This window comes from Danio rerio, chromosome 12 (genome assembly GCF_049306965.1).
Source record: "Danio rerio strain Tuebingen ecotype United States chromosome 12, GRCz12tu, whole genome shotgun sequence".
NCBI classification, from domain to species: Eukaryota; Metazoa; Chordata; class Actinopteri; order Cypriniformes; family Danionidae; genus Danio; species Danio rerio.
Genome location: NC_133187.1, coordinates 30,582,331 through 30,605,000, shown reverse-complemented (window position 1 = coordinate 30,605,000; position 22,670 = coordinate 30,582,331). Strand labels below are relative to the sequence as shown.

Here is a 22,670-nt window from a genome sequence, read left to right as displayed (position 1 = left end):
AGCAGGTGTGCTGTAAAGTCTTCATCTGCTAAAGTCACACAGGTCTGTCTGTCTGCGTGTCTCCAGGCCAGTGTCTCATTGCAGTCACATCGTCTTCTTCTTTTGTGTGACCGTGACCTTCAGAACACCTCCACATGACCCCCAAACATCTAACACGGGGAACACAAAACACAGAGAGGGGCCGCCTGACGCTGTGGCTACTATCACAGAGAGCTTGATCCCTGGGTCTCGGGTCGTGTAGACAGACGGTGGGTGGAAGACGAGCAGGAGCACAGACTCAGTGGGTGTAGAAGCCATAGTAGCCCGCGTCACTGCAATTGTCCTTTTCGCAAGTTTCAGCACTGCGGTTGGGTGGGGAATTTTCTGTGCTGGACGTGTAAGGTGACACACGCCTCTTCTTGCTCTCACCTCCCTCAAACAAACCAGAGTCGGCAGAGTCCACCGATTTAACCGAGGGCGCTTCAATCCAGGTGTCCTCCGTGGACTCTTTGGACTTGTCCTGGAGAAGTGGCTGACGTTGTGGCTCTAGGAGCGACGGCGAGGCGTGAAAGCGTGAGTTTGTGGCTGTGGGAGAGGAAGATGCAGCGGGGGATGGGACTGCTCGGAACCAGCTGAGACTGGATGTGGGTTTGCTGTGGTGTGGGTGGTTGAGGTATTGGGGCGAGGGCCGTCCTGAGGCTGTCCATGCTCCTGGATTTGCACTGGAAACCGCTCCGGAGGTGAAGGGATTCTCGGAGTAGTAGCTCAAAGGGTGATGAGGGGATGACTGAAGTGGGAAGGGCTTGTAGAGGCTGTTGGAAGTGTATTCGGTCTCGTAAGCGCTGAAGTCAAGGCGGTTTGGTGGCACCGCTTGTTGGCTGGACAGGTACCAGCGGCTGTGAGGACTTGAAGTGGGGTCTTTGGGGCAAGGTTGGGTCATGCTGACTGGCTCTCGGCTGTAGAAGCGACTTTGAGGAAGGGGGCTCATGTATTGATCAGAGAGGTATGGTTGGTGAGGGTAACAGCTGCCTGAAAGAAGCTGCTGGCTCTCGGTTGGGGAAGGTGTGAGGCGGTCCGGGTCAGGAGGTGCGTACAGCCTAGAAGAGGAAATTAAAGGTTAATTTTAAAACCCTCTATGAAATGTTGATGTTACTGAACTTTAATGGAATTTGAAGCAAGAAGGAAAGAAACAGAATTTAAAATCTGAATGCAAGGGAATTGAATTGAATGCTTTGAAACTCGTATTCATACAACTATTAACTTGAAAATGTATGTAGCTGTTCACATTGAGGCGGACACCGCAACAGTTTAGCTTTGCTACATTTCTCAGATTATTTCAAAACTTTAAGCTCAAAATGATCTTGTCTCTTTGTGAATAATGAAACCCAATCCCCTTTCTGATGTCACTGATATTGACATATTACCTGTTAAGCACTATACTAAGAATTTTGAGAAGGTTTCAGACTCAATTCATTGTGTGGTGCTGTATGTGCTAAATGTTTTAAGAAATCCACTTCAAATGCACTGGTTTAAACATTATGGATTTGAGAAATGTTCCAAAGTGACTGTCACGGTCTGCAATATACAGTAGATTGATGCATGGATGGATATAGATAGATAGATAGATAGATAGATGGATAGATGGATGCATAAAGACAGATGTACAGATATGGAAGGTTTGATAAACACAAATATGCATACGGATGGATGGGTGAATAAACTGACAGATGGATAAATGGATGGATAAACTGATACATAGTTGGATGTACAAATGAAAACATTGATGATGGATTGACCGAAGGAAGGATACAATGAGAGATGGATGTGATAGACTGATAGATACATGGTTGGATGGATAGATGGACAGCTGGATAGATTTATGGAAGGATGCATAGACTGATAGATGTAGGGATAGACTTGGATGGAAGGGATAGACTGATTAATGGAGAGCTGGGTCAATGCATAAAAAGAACGATGTACAGACAGCAGTTTGGATGAACACTAATATACACACAGATGGATGGATAGATTGTCATATAGATTGATAGATGGACTGATGGATGGATAGGCAGACAGACAGATAGATCTAATAGATGGATGTACAAATGGATGATGGATTGAGCGATGGAAGGTTACATTGAGAGATGGATGGGAAAGACAGATAGATGGATGAATGGATAGACTTGATGGATGGACAGCTGGATATGTTTATGGATGGATGGATAGACTGATGGATGTAGCAACTTAGATGGAAGGGATAGACTAAGAAATAGATGGATAGAGTGATTGATGGAGAGATGGATTAATGCATGAAAATACAGATATACAGATATAGAAGGTTGGATGAACACAAATATGCATACAGAAGGATGGATAGATTGACAGATGGGTGAATGAGTGAATAAACTGATGGATAGATGAACTGATCAATCGGTAGATGGATGGATGGATGTATGGATAGACAGATGGATGGATAGACTGATTGACTGATGGAAGCATATAATGAGATGGATGGGATAGACTGATGGCTGGATGGATGGATAGACTTGACTGATGGAAAGACAGCTGAATAGATTTATGGATGAATGGGTGGACTGATGGATCTAGGGATAGACTTAGATGGAAGGGGTAGGCTAAGAAATGGAGGGATAGACTGATTGGAGAGGTGGATCAGTGCATAAAAAGACATGTACAGATATAGAAGGTTAGATGGACACAAATATGCATACAGATGCATGGATGGATAGATTGACATGGATGAATGGGTGAGTAACCTGACGGATGGATGGATGGATAGATTGATGATGGATTGACCGATAGAGGGATACAACGTGGGATGGATGGGATGGATACAGACATAGATGGTTGGTTGGACACAAATATGCATAAAGATGGATGGCTGGATGGGTGAATAAACTTAGATAGATAGATAGATAGATAGATAGATAGATAGATAGATAGATAGATAGATAGATAGATAGATAGATAGATAGATAGATAGATAGATAGATAGATAGATAGATAGATAGATGGATGAATGGGTGGATAGATGGATGATGGATTGACCGATAGAAGGATACAATGTGAGATGGATGGGATGGATACTGACATAGATGGTTGGATGGACACAAATATGCATAAAGATGGATGGATGAATGGGTGAATAAACTGATAGATAGATAGACTGACTGACTGACTGATTGATTGATTGATTGATTGATTGATTGATTGATTGATTGACAAATGGAAGGTTACAATGTGAGATGGATGGATAGACTTGACAGTCACATGTACAACTGGATAGATTTATGGATGGATGGAGGGACTAAGAAATGGAGGGATAGACTGATTGAAGGAGAGATTGATCAATGTTAAAAAAGACAGATGGGCAGATATAGAATGTTGGATGGATACAAATATGCATACAGATGGATGGATAGATTGACATATAGATGGATGGGTGAATAAACTGACAGACAGATAACAGATGGATTATAGACAAATAGTCTGATGAAGAAACATACAGATAGATAGAAATATTGACAGATGAACAGTTTTAAATCAAAAGCAGTGGCCCACAGAGACCCATTTTCTGCATTTCATTTACTCCAGGCTTACTTACGTGTCATAATTGTCCCGGAAACCTTTAGCAAAAGGGTTATGATCTATTTTCAGCTGAGTGATCTGTGAAATGGCAGAGGAAGGGGTTGGAGAAAGGGCAGAGAGAGAGAGAGAGGGGGTTAGAGTAAGGCCAATTGGGCACAGGGAGACTGATAGATCACTGTCATTATGAAATAATTCATGAACTACACTCCAACTCCTTCCTACAGTCAGTTAACATCTCCAGTGCACAAACAACATCACGTCTCGAAGCACACACATAACACAACTCTCACTTTTCTAGATCATCCCACACTGATGACATCTCTCGCTTTGTTTGCAGTAAGCAGTGCCGTTATGTGGCAGTTGCACTTTTATTAATGAGAAAATAACCCACAGTATGATGCATGTAGATGCTGTGTCTTACGTCTGCATTCTGGTAGGCCGTGACGGCAATGAATTGAGTCTCAGGGAAGACAAACGTCTGCGTTTTAGAGGTCAGGAAAGGATCCTCTGTTCCATCCTCCTTCACCTCCACGATGTGAAGACGTGGTTGGTATTTATGGAGCGACTGCAACACGATCATCTGTATTCCAACCAATGTAATTATCATTAAATGGTACATAGGGTTACTGAGTGTTTGACTGTATTATACTGTAGTTCATTATCATTTTACCTGTGCTACATTGTTGGAGCTGCCTTTGTTATTTGTAAGCTTCAGTTTGCCAAAGGAAACTTCCTGTCTCATCCAGTGAGTGCCAGTGTTGGGAGAGTCCGGGTGCATATACATTCGGTTTCCTGCAAAAAACAAAACAAAAAAGCAATTGCATTAATATGTATGTACTAAATGCAGTTGAAATATATATGTCTTTATTCAACATTCTGTTGAAAATCTTGATTCTGATTAGCTGGATGGTGTGCAATAAAATCATTTAATGCATGCGTAGTTCCAATCAGTTTGATCACGTTTCAAAATAATTGCTCTTCCCTCAAACATTAGTAGTAGTAACTCGGTAACAGTTGCCTTCATTCATCTGTGTGTTCTTGAGGACTAATAGATGTCAAATAATCCTTGAAATCATTTTATATATTTACTTTAGTGTTATACTTAGTATTCTTTTTATAAATGGAGAGTTAAAAGTAACCATTTTATTTTATTTATATATCTTATTTTGTTTTATTTACAATATATATTTTGAAAAATTGTGGACATAGCAACTTTCCCTTTTGATCAATTTAATGCATCATTCCTGAATAAAGATCAATTCCTTAAAAAATATCTTACCAACCTTCAAATTTTAAATGTTAGTGTATAATTTTATTGATGTTTATTCTACTGTTTAATCTATTTTTTATTAACATTTATTAGATGTGCTTTAACTCATAAATATATGCTCAAAAATAATTGCGAAGATGTAGCAAACATGTTACTATGAGCTTTTAGATATGCCAGTGTCATTTACTTGAGCACATGATCTCTCTTTCTCTCACGCATACTTCCTTTCTGTCTGCCTGTGAAAATTCAGTTAAATGTTTGTGTTGGCGTTGGGCCTTTTTTTATTCCTCCACTTTGTGCATTTAAAGTTCTTTAATTCTTTTAGTATGTTTGTTTCATTTTACTCCTAAAGTAAGAAACCACTGACTTGAATTTTTCATTTCATCAAGCAACATGGTTGCAGCTAAAAATCTTTAAATTTAAATTTCTTTAATGAAGAAAGTCCCTTTTTCATGTGTCATGTTTCATATTTACAATTGTTGAAGGGATATACATTATAAAAGAGTTTTATAAAAGAAAAACCCCAAATTGAATATTTTAAAATTAAAATTCTGACCTTGACTATTTGTCTTTGTGCGCGACAAAGTTAATGAAGTTAATGAAGTCCTGTTAGGGCTGCAGTACACTCTGACTTGCACAGAAAAGTTTTAACATTTCAAGATTGATGAAATTGAACAAAGTAGTTAAAAGAAAATCCCCAAAAAATGTCTTTGTTCCTTGAAGTTAAATATCACCAAACCATCAACCAAAATACATTTGTCAAATTAGCACAGTAATCATATGCATTTACTGTACCTCAAAGAATACATTGCATGGGTTGTATTTTGTCAGATTTCTATGTAATTTTTTGCATTAGATTTTTTGCATTAGATTTTTTTGCATTTTCTGTGTGAGAATCATGTACACTAACAAAAGTCTCTTTGCCTATCCAAGATTTATAATAACTGATCATTTATTATCAGAAGGGGCTTATATGAAAGGCTTAGGCCTCTAGAATACACTTATTTTACCAATATAAAATATGATCATACCTTGATTTTTAATCATTTAATTAGGACAGTAAGGTCTGACTTTGCTAAGAAAAAAAGCCTTGTCACTTAACAGAAATAATCTACAGTATAGAGTATAAAGTCACGGTGCAGTGCATGGAAAAATAATAATTATTTTTTATGACTCCCATGAGCTTGGAGGTATTGTGATTCTGTGAGAATCTTGGGTCCATGCTGGTTCTAATAGGGCTTCTGCAGTATTTGTGATTATTGGGATGCAGTTCAACAGATGATTCATCTGAAAGATCTACCTTCTGCCGCTTTTCCAAATGATCAACTAGAAGTCAAGTTATTCTTGCTCCTAGAACTGAGTTTGATGACTTTTGTCAGACAGTGTAAATATGGTCAAGGTAAAGATTATTAAATGATAGACCACATTTCGTAAAAAAATCTCATTATTTACCACCATAAATCACATGGGAACAATCTTTAATGCTTGTTCTAATACTTGTTCATCATTATTTACATTTTTTTTAAAGCATCACACTGCTCCATTCTCATCAAATTAAAATTTACAGCATCAATAAAGACATGTTGGTAAGTTTTGAGTATAGTTAATTTTAAAAGAACTACTTATTTATTTTTTTAAATGAAACCAATAAGAATTTTAGTTTTTTTGCTTATCAAGGCTGCCATTTTAAGATTTAAAGCATAAATCTGTGTAAGCCTATTTACTATAGCTCAGTCTGTGGGAAAGTTAGTTGGGAAATGTATTATGTGGTTTGCTCTTCACCACGTGTGTGTTTCAAGTGGTTGCCAGAATATAATAAAAGTGCAAAACACATTTAAGAATTCTGTAGGTTATAATAATAACATGATCTGTTATTGTAAGTTCAATTCATGAAGCATAACATGTTCCAGCATTTTACTGTGAAATTGTTTTTGTTTTGTTTGTTTACTGTGTATGTTCCAACATATTTCAGTTAACATATTAAGGGTGCATGTCTACCAAAGTGTTTATTTTTTCCCCAGAGCTGAGCATTTTTTTCTGTTGCTAAACTTGCTATCAATGGACATGAAGCATTTGTTGCATAACAATAACCAAAATAGTAATTTTTTTCAAAGGCAATAAATTTTTTTCTTAAAATGTCAAATGGGCCTTAAAAAACATTAAAAATTGTCTTATATATTTGCTTCGTATTATTTTTAGTGATTTTTTTTTCGATAAATGCTCAGCTGTAACTTTTGACCAATTTGATGTATCATTGTTGTATCAATAAAAATCAATTCATTTAAAAATATCTTACCAACCTCCAAATTTTTAATGCTAGTGTTTACTTTTGCTTATATGTTTATTCTTTATTTTTATTAGCATTTTTTTATGTTTTATAATTACTTAATAATCATGTTTTGAGTTCAGGTGATGAAAGACTACACTAGACAAGGTATAAGTATTTACTAAATGTCTGAACTTTGTAAATTGAACATGAGTCAGTTGCCATATACTGCATTGAATCAACAAGTTAAATTATTCTCTGATATCAACATACTAGGTATGTGGTTTAGTTAAGTTAAAACATTTTCCAAAAACAATTTATTTGCTCATTTATAACCCCATAAACCAATGCCCCTAGAATCAAAAGGTCATTATTGACCATATTTGGAATGGTCATGAATATGAGCTCTGCTCTCTCACACAGTTATACACATCATGATTTATTCTTAAAATAAACATGCAAAATGATCATACTACATTTGTCAAAAATATATATTTTAGTAAACAGTAGAGTAGATACCCTGTCAGGTCTTCTTACCTTGGTGCAGAGGTTTATTTTATCATGGAGTGATTGAGCTATAATAAAAACCCATTAGACAGAGTAACCTAAAATTAGTCTCGACAAAAGAGACCGAGATGTGTTTAAGTTGTATTTAGGAGCTATAATGTAAATGTAAACACAGCCAGGATTTATTAAAGTATACTAAATTATTTCACTCCAGAGAAATCACAGAAAGAGCTGACTGATAAGACTCAATGTCTAAACATGCATTAAACACAAAACTTTACATGTGTATTACCTTAAATTACAAACATATCCAGCCTGATCTCACGAGGAAACGCAAGTATTTTACGTTTTGTCAGTTTAGTGGCTAATTGGTACGAGTTCAGTCCTATGAAAATGTACGATTTTTAAAAGGAGTTGTGGCACCCAACCCCACCCCTAACCCTAATCGTCATTGGGTAATGAGCAAATCGTATTAAATTGTATGAATTAGATTGTACGAATTCATACGAATTAGCCACAAAATCAAAAAGTTACGAATTGCCATGAGATTGCGTTGACATATCTGGTAAATTTAATTATATTTCCCTGGAGCAAGCGGGCAATTTAAATACCTGCATCTTCTTTCTCCACAGCCAGTACTTTGTAAGGTTTGCAGAATGCTTAAACTTGCATTAAGCAAAAAACTCTACATGTGTGTTACCTCAAATTACAAACATATCTAGTATATCTCACTATAAACATAAAAATTAACAAAACATACAATTTTCACAGTGGTTTTGCAAAATTTACACGAGAATGAGAAAACAATGATGGCCATTTCCATGTACAGAACTCTTGTTATTGGATTATAGGTATACCCATATTTTCTTTAGGGCACCTTTTAAGAGCTCAGTGCCTGATGCACTGAGAAGCAGTGCAGAGGAGTTGTGGTGGCCAACATGCACAAGTTCCTCTGATTGTGGCATACAGTGGTATCAGAATGTGTCATGCAAATTTTAGCTTCAAAAGACTTAAGATGTTGTTTGCTCTGCTCACAAAAACAGTTATACTCTGAAACCAAAACACAGAGAATATAAATGCAGATAGTGGTCACCTGGCATGTTGCCTTCCGCTTTGCCGCATTGGACCCATTTTCCTCCCTGGTACCTCCAGTGATGCTGGTCGGCCAGAACCACATCCACGTATATGTTATAATGAGCCGAGGGATCCAGAGAGGTGATGTTAAAGCTGAGGAAAGGAAACATCCTCCTGTTGACAGAAAGATCAGAAAGTACAATGAGGAAAGCAAAAATGTATAATAATAATGATTATTAGTTATTAGAAGTGCAATGATATTACTATTTTGGTTGATAATTTTAGTTTTATTAAACATATATTGTTAATGTTTGTTCAAAATCAATCACTACAAAATTTTTAAATTTTTTTTACTGTTGACATTTTAAAATATATATTTTGTCATTTGCACCTGCTCTGTTACTAAGAAATTATTAAAATATAATAAATATACACACTATTTCTAATATCAATAAACAGATATTGTTATAGACGCTATGAGTAAATCCATAAAATACAACAAAAATGCAGTACAATAAAAAAATAATAATATTGTCTTGAAATATCAGACATCTGTAAGCTGTTTTTTTTTTCTTTCGCAGATGTGCAAGCATTAGTTACGTGTGCACCGCAGACGGCAACTGGGAGCAGGCTGTATGTGAAACTTTAATATGAATATTAATAAAACATGTTAGGAGATGCATCTGCTTGATTGCTGCAGTTTTCCTTGCTAGACAGATTTTGATCACGGTGCAGTGATGGAGAGGAGGTAACCGGGAGGTCACTGTGTCCCATGACAGAGGTTAGGGTGAAGTTTCCAAAAAAAATGTGACTTGGATACACACTTCCTCCAAAACATCCCAGTATTTAAAGGTATAAACATTAAAATGAATATATGCTTATTTATCAGATGTGGGTTAGGGTTTTTTCTTTATCTTTTATCTTCCTTTTTTCTTTATCTCATTTGGTTATATCAATGGAAGTTTCAGATTCGATGTAATATCATTGCGCCTGCTGCAGCCATTGTACTGCAAAAAAGTTCCTTGATTATTACACCATTAATAGAATAGTATAGACTTCTTGAATTATTGTGTTTTGCACTTTTATAATATACTAGGGAACCACTTGGAACATACATGTGGTGAAGGAAAAGCAACATAATATATTCCCAGAGTAACTTTGAAACAGATTGAGCTACAGTAAATACTCTTTTAGAGACTGTTAAACTATCATAATGTTTCACTACATTGCTTTTTTAATACATACACTGTAAAACATTTGACCTTACATTTACAGTAAATGACTGGCTGATAAAGGCATTACTTTTACAGTAAATGACTGTATGTATATTCACAGTAAATTACTATGAAGTACTTCATAATAACAATATTTTCTGTAAATATTTTTAAATATATAAAAAATTTCCTGTACTAGTATAAAAGTCAATGTGTATTAATTTCTATGTTGAATAAAATATGAATAGTGTTTGAATTCCTCTAACTAACGTGCACAAATATAGCCGATTTACATTCATTTGCTGTAATCATGATGCTAACCATAATTTCACCATAAAATTCAGAATACGTCAAATTTAAGTTAAATCCTGTAAAGTGACACTAATGTAATTTACTGTAAAAAGTTACAGTAACATTGTGAAACTCTGGAAATGTATTACAGTGTATTTTTTACCTTAAAATGGCAGCCTTTGGTGAGCATAAGTGTCAAGCTTTAAATAGAAAAGTTTTCAACACTCTTTGGCCATTTTTGAAAGATATGCTAATGGGAATGTTGGGCAAGCTACTTGAAAAATGTAGTGAGCTAAGCTATTAGCTACACTAAAAGCTTCCCTCTGGGGAATGTAGAAAGCTAAAAGCTACTTGGCAAAAGTAGCTTAGCTACATCTAAGCCATTTTTTATTGCAATAAAAAAAATACATCTAAGCTAATTTTGCAAATTTCATTTTTTAATCAAAGCAACTTAAACCCAAGTGAATCATATCTTAGTGATAAATACAACTGTCAATGAAACATGAGGCAGAATTGTTTAGTTCAATTACTGAAAATAATATGCTGTACCAAACAGAAACAAATTAAAGTATATAGGAATAAGCATTATATTGCATACATATTTACAACTTTTCATTAATGAATTGCAATACATAAAGTAGTATCATTAGTAACTATCATGAACTAATAGTAATTACCATAGTATACTTTAGCCTTTACTACAGTAAACTGTATATATATATAACTCCTCTCCATCAATCATCTTTCATTCAAGATAGTTTATAGCGTTAACCTGAGACCAGAGCAAGAGGTGGCAGTAACGCGCCAAAAAGTTTGTTGTCGACCATCATAAAAAGATAGAAGAAAAAGTCATTCTCGCCATCATATGGATTTACTTTCATCAGCTAGACACCAGCCTCACAGCTCTGTGAATGTTGTGCCGTCACTTATTGATCCGCGATCGGTAAATATAGCTTGTGTAAACATTACTGTGCTACGTGATTTAAAAAAAAAATGCTGATTCAATGATCTATGCTAAGCTAAGCTAAAAGTGCTCCCGCCAGACCCAGAGATCAGCTGAATTGAATCAAAACTGATACAACTCAACAGTTTAACGCTATTAGAGTTGAATTAAAATTAAATAATAATAAAAATAAAAATAGTGTTCCTTTAAGTTAAACAGTAAAGTGGATTTTTAGCTAAAACTGTGGTCCTTGCTGATTCATAACCTGTCAATGTAGACAACTGCTACAAGTTGTGAATTCAATTTGCGTGCAAAATTATAAATGGTACCATACATCCCATGTCAGTATGTGCATAAAAATAGGTAGCTTGAAATAAAGCTAATTATGACACTGTTGAGAGAAAACAAACAGAACCCATGGCTTCTGACTGTCTTACACTCAAAATAAATAAATAAATAAACGTTGACTGTTTGTTGAAACTACTTATTTAAAATGAGCTGAAACAACAATTCGAGACAATTTGATTTTTTTAACTTCAATACATTTAAACTTGGAAAATCTAATATATAAACTTAATACATTCATCTGGTCCCAACACAAATCTATTGTGTGGAACCCTGCATTTGTTCATTTACATTAATTATAGCATATAAAATTCAATTAATTTAGTAAATAAAGTTAGTTTCCTCCACAGATCAATCATTTCACTTCTTAAGACCTCAGGAGCCACAGTTAATAACTTTATCCTGCCTGAATGTTTTTTTTTTTTTTTTTTTGATTCTCAAAGTGGCAGTGGCCAATTGATTTACATTGTATGAATGAATCATCAGCCACCACAGTATGTGCTATAAATCTAATAATTTGAGTAAATTTAAAAGCAAAACTTTTTTGGGGGGATTGAATCTCTTTAACCTTCTCCATTAATTTTTCTTTTTGCCATTTCACCACTTGTAATGATAACAACGCTTGACATTGATCCATACTGACTTTAATTCAAGCTCACCCAATACTATGACGCTTTCAGTATCACTAATACACTCTAGAGATGACGTCTATGACACACGGCTGCTTCTCATTCAGTAGACTGAACAGTTGCGGGCTGTTGCTCATCTGTGTTTCCCCGCAGCCGGATGCTTTTGTCAGGTGACAGTCAAATGCAGTTGTCTGCTCGTATCCATGTCTGTTTCCACGAGTTGGATCCGCGCCAGTTCATTTGTATATGCTCGGAATGGATTTAGGTTATGAGTATGTTTATAAAAATCTCTCTCTCTTCTGTCTCCTTTGCCTTTGAGCTTGCTGAGTGAAACTGTACACCTTTTTCCCACTGGGAAGAGCATGCGTGGGTCAGCTTATTGGAATTAGTTCTGCTGTTTATAGAAATAAACAATTTGGCTTTATACATGGATGTAGAATTGTTTGTTTTTGAAACTATAGGGGCATAAGAAGGCTCAGTGGTTAGCACTGTCACCTCACAGAATGAAGGTCGCTGTTTCGGGTCCTTACTGGGCCAGTTGGCATTTCTGTGTGGAGTTTGCCTGTTCTCGTATTTGCGTGGGTTTCCTCCATGTGCTTCGATTTCCCCCACAGTCCAAAGACATGTGTGCAGTTGAATTGAATACTAAATTCGCCACAGTGTGTGAATGAGTGTGTATGGATGTTTCCCAGTACTGGGTTGCAGCTGGAAAGGTATCCCCTGTGTAAAACATATGCTGAATAAGTTGGTGGTTCATTCCACTGTGGTGACCCCTAATGAATAAAGGGACTAAGCCAGAAAAAGAATGAATGAATGAGTAAATTTGCTACATATATACAGCATACATTAATTAAAGCTGTCAAAGTGACCTCAAACACTTTATTATTGAGACAAAGAAAGATTTTACTAAACGTTTTAGTGTTGGTTTAGAAGTAGAGTTGAAAGTGAAACTTATTTTTAATCACTTTGGAATTATGACAGCTCATAGCCATGTCTGCTTAAAGGTTTATGCAAATACAGTTTGCTCAAAAGTTACTTTTGCTTTGGCTGGTGGAAAGGAGATTTTCCTTTTCCTTTTTTTAAATTCTTGGACTTTTGATGAGCGTCACGGTGACGCAGTGGGTAGCACGATCGTCTCACAGCAAGAAGGTTGCTGGTTCGAGCCTCGACTGGGTCAATTGGCATTTCTGTGTGGAGTTTGCATGTTCTCCCCGTGTTCGTGTGGGTTTCCTCCGGGTGCTCTGGTAACTCTACAAGTCCAAAGACATGTAGTATAGGTAAATTGGGCAAGCTAAATTGTCGCCCATAGTGTATGTGTGTGAATGAGTGTGTATGGATGTTTCTCAGTGATAGGTTGCGGTTGGAGGGGCATGCGTTGCGTTGCATATGCTGGATAAGTTGGCAGTTCATTTCAATGTGGCAACCCCAGATTCATAAAGGGACTAGAAATATGATGCTGAAAAAAATGAATGAATGAATGAATGAATTGACTTCTGACACTCATTTTAAAATCTACTTTTGTCTTAAGCAAAAGAGCAGCTTGCACTTTCTAATAAATTCCTGATTATGTGATTCATAATTGAGTGGGTGAAAAAAAGTTTTTTTTGACAGCTCATAGTCAAAAGTCTATTTTTGTTAAGCACAGCTTGTACACATAACTAAATGATCTCAGTATCTATTTAGTGTTTCTAAGAAGTTACACTCACTTTAGTCAGTAGAACAAGATAAAGAAAGTTGTTATGTATTTAAAAAAAAATAATAATTTTTGAAGTTCCACAAATCTTGATCAGTCTAGTTTGGTTTTATGCAAATGTGCAGCTTGCTCATTCAACTAAAAATCTTATTTAGTTTTTTTTTTTCAGGAAATTTAATTCTCTATGTGGAAAGAGATCAAGAAACTTAAGTTGTCTGTCCTGTTAAGCATTTTGACTTTTTATTTACCATCATTTTATTTATTTATTTATTAATGTTCTTTTTTGCTTAGTCCCTTTATTAATCTGCAGTCTCCACAGCGCAATGAATTGCCAACTTTTCCAGCATATGTTTTAAAAAGCGGATGCCCTTCCAGCTGCAACCCATCACTGGGAAACACCAATACACACTCATACACTACGGACAATTTAGCTTATTCAGTTCACCTATACCGCATGTGTTTGGACTTTTGGGGAAACCGGAGCACCCGGAGGAAACCCACACAAACAAGCGAAGAACATGAAAACTCCATACAGAAATGCCAACAGACCCAGCTGAGGCTCGAACCAGGGACCTTCTTTACTAATTTTACCGATTTAATACTTTTGTTTTACACAACAATGCAGCATGCACATTCTGCTAAATATCTTCCCCCTCCCTCCCCCTCAATTTTAAACTAATCAGAAATTCCTTTTGTTTGTACTTTTAACTGTTGTTGTCGTCATCACTTTTTGGGATTTTTTTATTTTTTATTTGAACACTCAAAGTTACTTATATTTTATCCAAACGCACATGTTCTACCAAATACATAAATATACTAAATATGTTACATTGAAAAAAAATATTGAAAGATAATTCCTTGGATTTACTACATTTTATTTAAGTTAAGTGGTTGTAAACAATTTATTTGGGCCAAATTTAAACAAACAAGTTAAGCTGAACATTACTAAATTTAATTGTTTTGTTCAAATAAATGTTTACAACAATTTTGCAGACATTTTTTTCAGTGTAGTATTTAAGAGTTTCATTATATTAAAAGAGTGAATTAAAGGGATAGTTCACCCCAAAATAAATCTCTGTCATCATTTACTCACTCTTCACTTGTTTCGTGAACTTTTTTATACTGTTGGATAAAAAACATTCTGAAGAAAGCTGGAAACCTGTAACCATTGACTTCCATAGCATTAGTTTTTCCTATTTTTCCTACTTCAGCTTTCTTCAAAATACCTTCTTTTGCATTCAACAGAATAAAGAAACTCATCACAGTTTAAAACCACTTGAGGGAGAGTAAATAAAGAGTGAGTGAACGTTTTCATTTTTTGAGTGAACTCTCCCTTTACACAGTTTCACCGTTCCTCGTTTCGAGTAGGGTAAAGGACGCCTGTCGAGGATCAGAGGACGCTTACTAGCGTTTCGGACAGCTCATCCGCCCACCCACAGGCAGCTGTAATCAATCATCATTCTCAGATGCAGCCCTGGCATTGCGGGGCCTTGTGGTGGTGAAGAGACGGAGCAGGTGAAGCGTTTCTTCTTCCACATCAGTTGTCAATATAAGTGAAAACAGAAACCAGAAACTTCTCTGTATCATTCAACGCTCATGCGCTGCCTCCACGCTCTGAGTTATAACTGTACGCTCTGTGGCGGTACACTTTCCTCATCTGACTGAGCCTCAAAAATTGTCATGCTTATTTAAAATGAGACGTTTATAAGAAATCAGTACCTGGACTGGGGGAAACCAGAGGGTTCGCCACAGAGAGGAGTGTTTTGCATGAGTGGGAGGTTTAGGTATACAACAAAGTTAAGAGGTTACCCTTTGGAAACTTCTCTGCCACTCCTTGAGTCAGTGATGGAGCGGTGATCGTGACGGTAGGCGGTTGCCAAACAAAAACGCCTCCTCTGCTGTCTAGGACTTTAGGAAAGGAACAGTTTTCCATGCGTATGTCTGTGTGTTTCCCCTTCAGCGCTAGGTGTGATCGAAAAAGACAGAAAGGGACATTCAAAAGGAAAGAAATCTCTCTGGATATGGACCGGCGAGGGGATTTTTTGCACTGATTCACCAAGACAGGAATTCAGGTCCAGTTTATGTCATCCTCATCTGAAGACATGCCAGTCTTGCAGGTGCTATAGCTGTTTTGTTTCCCCTCCTCACTTGTTCCGACGTGAAGTTAAAATATCAAAGATGACACAAGCGAATTGACGTACTGCACTGGAAGCACAGTGTGTTTACATGGTTATTAAGTGATCGTGTCAGTGTGGTTGCCTTCAGAAACCACAGTATATATGCTGATGTTGGAGAATTGTCATAACTGTAGACCAGGGTTCGATGAAAAAAAAAAAACAACTGGAAATGGAGGAGTCGACAACCACACATTGACTGCCTTTGATCTTGGTGATTTACTGATGTGCTGCAGTCATTGCTCATCTGTTTTTGTTGAGATGCTTGATGGCATTCGGCTGGATTCATGTATACAATAATCGATCTGTTCTGTAAAGCGGAGAGAGTTCAGCAAGTTTGTCGTGTCTGAGATATGGCTGTTTTTTTTCTTGCTGCAAGACTGCATACTCCATGCTAGCAGCTGAACAGGAAGTTATTGTTGAAAAAAATAAGCGAGAGAGAGAGAGCTCAAAAGCTACAGACTGAAGACCTTGAGTGGTGCAGGAGGAGAGATTGCGTTTTTGCAGAACTTTCAGAAGTTTTACTGAAACTGGTTAATTAATAAAACATTGATATTTTGCAATGTTACTTTTGTTTTGGATATGTAATAAAGTGCCACCTAAACTGTTCAAATATATTCAACAATTATATGCAAGTGATCTTTATCATGGTCACACTTTATTTTGATGGTCCGTTTGTTGAAATTAATTTACATTGCATCTAATCATAGCATGCCTGATAGTAACAGTAGACTGTTGGGTTAAGGTTTAGGGTAAGGGTTTGTGTAAGTTGACATGTACTTGCAAAGTTTCTAATAGTCAGTGAAATGTCTATTGAAGGAGCAGTATCAACAGATATTAAGCAGACAGTCTACTAAACTCAAGTAGACCATCAAAATGATGAAAACATGAAATCCAATGTATTCAAATGAATATAGTCAATTATTTGAACACCTCTTAGTGGTTTAAGTAAAACAAAATCAGCATCAGATCATGGATCAGTCATTGAAAAATGTCTTAAGAGATGTTCTGATGATTTGTTTGGGTTTAGTTTAATATGTTGTGTTGTTTATTAAATTATTTGAAACAGTTTTCACTAAAATTTTCATTTAGTCATTTAGTAAATGCTTTTGTCCAAAGAGACTTACAGTTGAGGAGGAATTCAACGAGATATGGCAATACACACTTTTTTCTTGTAAATATAACAAGTAATTGAAAAAATAAAACTGCAAGAAACATTTACTTGAATATTAATAAAGATTATATTATTGTAAAATATTTTCTTATAATTTTTCCATTTATCCAACTTTAAAAAACAAATAATCAAACAAACAAGTACAAACAAACAACAAGTACAACTTTTTTTCAGTGTAAAAATATATAAATAAATTAAATTCAATGATTTTTGTATCATTCCTAAAACTGATTCCATTTAATATGAAAATTAAATAAAATAAATATTTTGGTAACATTGCAATTATTTATTGTTTACTTGATGATCTAAACATTTAAAATAAAACATTCTAAGTTGTTTCAACCCAAACTTAGGTAAAACATGATCAAACCCAAACTTAAAAACATTTTTAACAAAGCTTTACCAAAAAAAGGTAATATTTATCCAGATTTTACATAAATTGTGTTCAAACAATTCAGCATTTTTCGAGTTTACTAGGACAACATTAAAATTAGTTGGATCTGTTGACGTTAGTTAATGCATTGTGAGCTAATGCTTACAAGAACAAAATAATCAACTAACATTAATAAAAGTTCATATATGCTCTAATAATTTTATTTTCAATTGTTAGTTGCGATTTAGTTGTAACTAATCAGTAAGTAATTCATAAAATAAAATTCATATAATATTTGGAACCAATATTACTAGCTGTATTATTGAACCTAAGCCTGCAATTCAGTGTAGGACAAATGAAGGCCAGACAAATTATTAACGTACAGTACAACCTTCAATCTTTAATGACCAATATCAGTGACAAATTTTTTAAATAACTTTGTTCTTCTTTTGTTGAGAATTTTAATAATGCAAAGAACTTTTAGTCTCATGAAGAATCTTTCCTCAATCTTTAAAAAAAATAAATAAAATTAGTTTGCAGAACATTTAAACAATCTAAAAACTCTTCGTGGAACCGTGAATGCCAATAATCAACATTTTTGAGAGAGTAACGCTGTGTGCAAGTGTAAAAAAAGGCTTTTCACCACCCTAAACAAATGCGTGGAAATTTTTTAAGCTTTTAAAAATCTAAGACATGTGAATCTACTGAAGCAGAAAACCAGCTTTATTTACACACAAAGCAAAGACTCGTGACTTCTCAGAGTACGAAAAACTTACTGATTCACATCTCCTATACAAGCAACCATGCCCAGAATATGTTTGACTACTCTATATATTTTAGTTAAATCAAGTTAACCTTTCTAGTCCTCTCAATCAAACAGACTAAAACAATTAACTTTAAACATTTTCATGATTAACTTATTAAAATAAGGATGAAAGCATTGGTCATATAGTCCTTTATAGTGTATATCGACTTTAACAAGGTTTCAGAAAACCCTAAATTCCTCTTTTTAGTCCTACTGTATAAAGCAAATGCGTTTTCTGCTTTTCTTTTTTCTCTCTGGTGTTTTTCACCATCTAAAAATCTGTGGAATAGATCTCTGACAACATCTTCAGTTTCATATTCCTCCTACTTATTTTCTGTGAGGTCATATTTTTTCAGAAATATCTTGCAAGCTATTACTTGGTATCATCTGGTGCAATCTTGTTGCCTTGTTGCACTAAAGCAAGACAACGCTCACCTTTACCGATCTATGTTTAGAGCCACTTTAAGTTTGTGAAACCTGGTGGCAAGGGTGAGGTTAGGGGCCAGTTTTAGAGTTGGACTTGAAAAGGGCCGAAGACCTCTGCTCTCGTCTCAGGCTGTGGGCCTTACGGTGCATTTCAAAGGCCTGACTCGGACTGCACCTCGACTTCTGAGGAAACGTGCATCAGTGCGCTCACAAGGTACCAGACCAGAGGAGAGAGAGAGAGAGGAAGAAAGTGCCTTCCTTCATTTCCTGCACTTCAAAGCCACCTCCACTGATGTGTATGGCCATCAGAGTCTCAGTGGTGCTCAACCAACTTTACCCCCAAATGTACCCCCCCCCCTCCCCACCTCATCCTCCGTACTTTTCCACTTCATGTCTTTGGGCTGAATTACTCGAGCTCTAACACTCACTGAGACCCCAGAAAATAATCCTCACACCAGAAATGATTAACCGTTTGCATGAAATAATTGAAGAGAGACTCAAGCTGATGCAACTTCTAGACAAGTGCACTAGATCAGCAGACAGGAAATATAACATTTCAGTAAATTAATCATCAGACTCATAGTATTAATCAAAACAATGCATTCTTCACAGTACAATTATGCTGATTGAGCATGATAGCTTGAATAATTTTTGCTCACACAAAATGTTATGGTGTGCTCGTTTATACTGTACATGATCATGAATGCTCCATTGCATTTGTTTTGAATGTGTTCATTGTGAGAAGATTTAAAAGGATCATTTGCAAAAGACTTCATCACACCTTCCAGTAGGTTACAGGTTACAGTAGCGTACATTCACACACTTAACATACTCACACTTATACTGTACACGCAGATGCACCCATATCTGCAGTAAAGCTACTCGAACTACTAAGAATAAATAAACTTTTGTTTTAAATAAATGTAGCTTATGTTTTAGATTTTTGGGTTGTATGTGATGCATAAAAGTATGTGTAAAATAAAATAAATATAGCCAGTGAGTTATGTTTATTTTTTTAAGTGATATTGCAATCAGGATTTAATTGTTTGGTGCAGCATTAATACGTGAAGTTCAGTTGGCGGATGAGGGAATAATTTGTCGCCTCCTCATTTCAATGTTAGACTTGCATTAAAGACTATATATAAATAAATATATATTATTTCACTGAATAAATTTCACATTTTATGTTAAAAATTAAGTTTTCAGAATGAGTGTTTTTTAATATTTTGTCAATAATTTAAAATGTCAACTTTTTTTCATTAGAAGTTTATTCATATGCAGTCATTACTTGTTTATTTAAAGAGTAATGTTTTTTCTAAAATTTGCATCGTCTCACAAGTGTGATCAGCTTATATATTAGAGGTTAAATAAAATTTTCATTGTATTATTTTTTTATTTTTATTTTTTTACATATACAAGACCAATTCCGTGCTAAATTTTGATACCAAACGGACTAACGATGGCCTGCTTTGGAACAATTATAAAGTTCTGTCGATTAATTAACAATTAAGCTCTGATCATGCAGCGACTTTTTGTATGCCTTGACAGCAGTTCTGCGACAGAAGTGTTGCACATCTGTAGATTATAATCATCAGGGGACATGTTTAAATATTAATGCTCCGTGACCTGTCAAACGTCCCCACAAGCACTTTCCTCCCTCTCTGGGGTCTCTAGGGACCGTAGTTTAATAATATTTTCACTTTTTCAGTTTTTATAATTTATTTTGTAAACATATGTTTACTAAAGCATGCCCGTGATGTTCTTTCAGTACTTTGTTGTCACTATTTTCATCTTATTTTCACTACTAGCCTAACTACTATTTTCAGTAATTAGCAACTTATCTAAAATATCAGTAGTTCGGGTAAAGTACTTTCAGAATAAATTAAAACAGGGTAATCTCACTTTTAACACATTTGTGTTAAAGTGAATGCATAGAGACAGAATTCGCCAAATTGCTAATATTTGTTTACTTTTGACAATAACTGAAACCAGGTCGCGGTCTGCAGAAAAAAGATCAGATCAAACGATCTCTCAGTTATTATGTTTCTAAATTTAAGACGCAAATGCCAAGCACTCGACTTCATGCCCACCTGCCCTGCTTGGCACAGAACTGGCATTTGAAAGTCAAAGAAATAAACAGACATTTGTATTCGCTGACCGGTTTCTCACTCAAACCGCGCAGAAACTTTGCCGTGAAAACAAAAAAACGTTCAGGTTCCCTGATATACGAGAGAGTGAGAATCTATAATGCTTCTTACCGTCCTTGTTTCGTTATAATCATCTCTGTTTGATACTTGTGAAACTTTGCCCACAGCGGGTAGTTGTTGAGGAGCACTTGTGTCTTCCCGGACACCTGTAGACCAGGTAAAGAGTACATGGGTGCTCGCGGGAACCCGTGCTGAAAAGACGCCGTGTAGCCGTCTGCGCTGCTCGGGTACACGTCTTTCCCGTTGGCCGAAGAATACGCATCGGCTCCGGCTGGAACGTAAGTATGTCCCGTCCCGCTCCGGCTGGTGAAGTGACAGCTGCCGAGCGGAGCCGGTGCGTAAAACCTCCCCGTCTGTGCTCCGGCACTTTGGTGGTGCTCAGCGTGAAACGGCAACGTCAGACTTTCCTGGCCGTTTGGAATCGAGTCCTGGTAGTAAAACCTCGTGTCTTGGATGCCCATTTTGAAGTCCGATAAGTCGCGGTGTCTGTGCAGGTGGCTGCTTAATTCTGCGTCTTTGGCGAAACTTTGCGCGTCTGTTCCATTCAACATATTGAGATAGAAATTCCTGCCTATGCCGCCCATCTGCAGCACCGGTTCGAGCTCACTAGAGGTGTCATAGGTTTACCGTCCGTTTGCCTAAACATTTAAAATAAGACTCCAGCACAAACTCTATCAACTGCAAGTTGTGCAGCCTGTCCGCGAAGCGCTCCGTGTATGCTGATCTACTTTAAAAATGCTTGGGAAATGTTCTATTTGAATCATGTTATTATGTTGAAGACATTGTCGCTATGTATTTGGAATAAGAATCGGACTTCAAACACATGATAAGACTCTATGATATATCCATATCTCGGATTGTAATTGGTCTGGAGGTGGGCTTTACGCAGACTGGGCGTGATAGTTGATGCGCGGAGACGGGCCTTCCCCTCTTTACACGGGGTTCGTTTTAACATATGGAAATTAACAGTCTATAGGCCTATATTTATAGGCAATGTCAATTTCAAATCAATGTAGTCTTGAACAGTACTGATAAAATTACCTAATATTGTAGTTCACTTCAATTATTGGCTTAGGCAATCCAAGATGCAGGCGATGTTGTAAATAATATTCAGCTTCTTCTATAGAACCTCACTGTTTCGCTTTATGAGATCTTAAAGTTATTTAAGCCGTTTACTTGCATTTAATGAATAATTAAGAACCAATTTCAACTAATAAAGCGTTTTTAATGTTCTGCTGAGGAAAAATCTAATACACTGGACGACCCCCGGGTGAGTAAACACAGTCAGTTTTCAGATTTTGGGTGTACTATCACTTTAAGACAGAATTGGTAAATCATGTACCTAAGATGTGTTAATAGCTGTTGATGATGAATAATACGTGCAACATACTTCATAGATGAATACTAATGCGCGAGTCATTTTCTGTGCATTATAAAATGATAAAATTGATCATTTTTGGGGAATGTTTTGCATTACATTTGTGTGTACAAACCAAAATTCAGTTATATAATTTTATAATATATATAGGCCTAATATTGGATTAACTTTTCCAAATTCTTTACAAAACTAGTAAAGATGTAGAATATTTTAACTTCAACTTTTTTTATCATGTGAAAGAGGTTAAGCCTTAGAAGAAAGTCTTCTTTAAATAATTTCTTTATTGTATCAATGTATTTTATGTATTATAAGTTTA

At 36.0% G+C, this 22,670-nt stretch overlaps 1 protein-coding gene across 1 annotated transcript in view; it reads right to left on the bottom strand.

Moving 5' to 3' along the window:
* tbx21 (T-box transcription factor 21) overlaps positions 1-21,783 on the bottom strand; it is a 21,919-nt gene extending 136 nt beyond the window's left edge. The window contains 6 exon segments of the mRNA NM_001170599.2: positions 1-1,076; positions 3,602-3,663; positions 4,007-4,165; positions 4,256-4,377; positions 8,722-8,876; positions 21,028-21,783. The exon segment at positions 1-1,076 is cut by the window's left edge and continues 136 nt beyond it. Coding sequence (NP_001164070.1) covers positions 278-1,076; positions 3,602-3,663; positions 4,007-4,165; positions 4,256-4,377; positions 8,722-8,876; positions 21,028-21,560 — 1,830 coding nt within the window. The 5' untranslated portion in view covers positions 21,561-21,783 and the 3' untranslated portion in view covers positions 1-277.
* Positions 21,784-22,670: the final 887 nt, after the last annotated feature.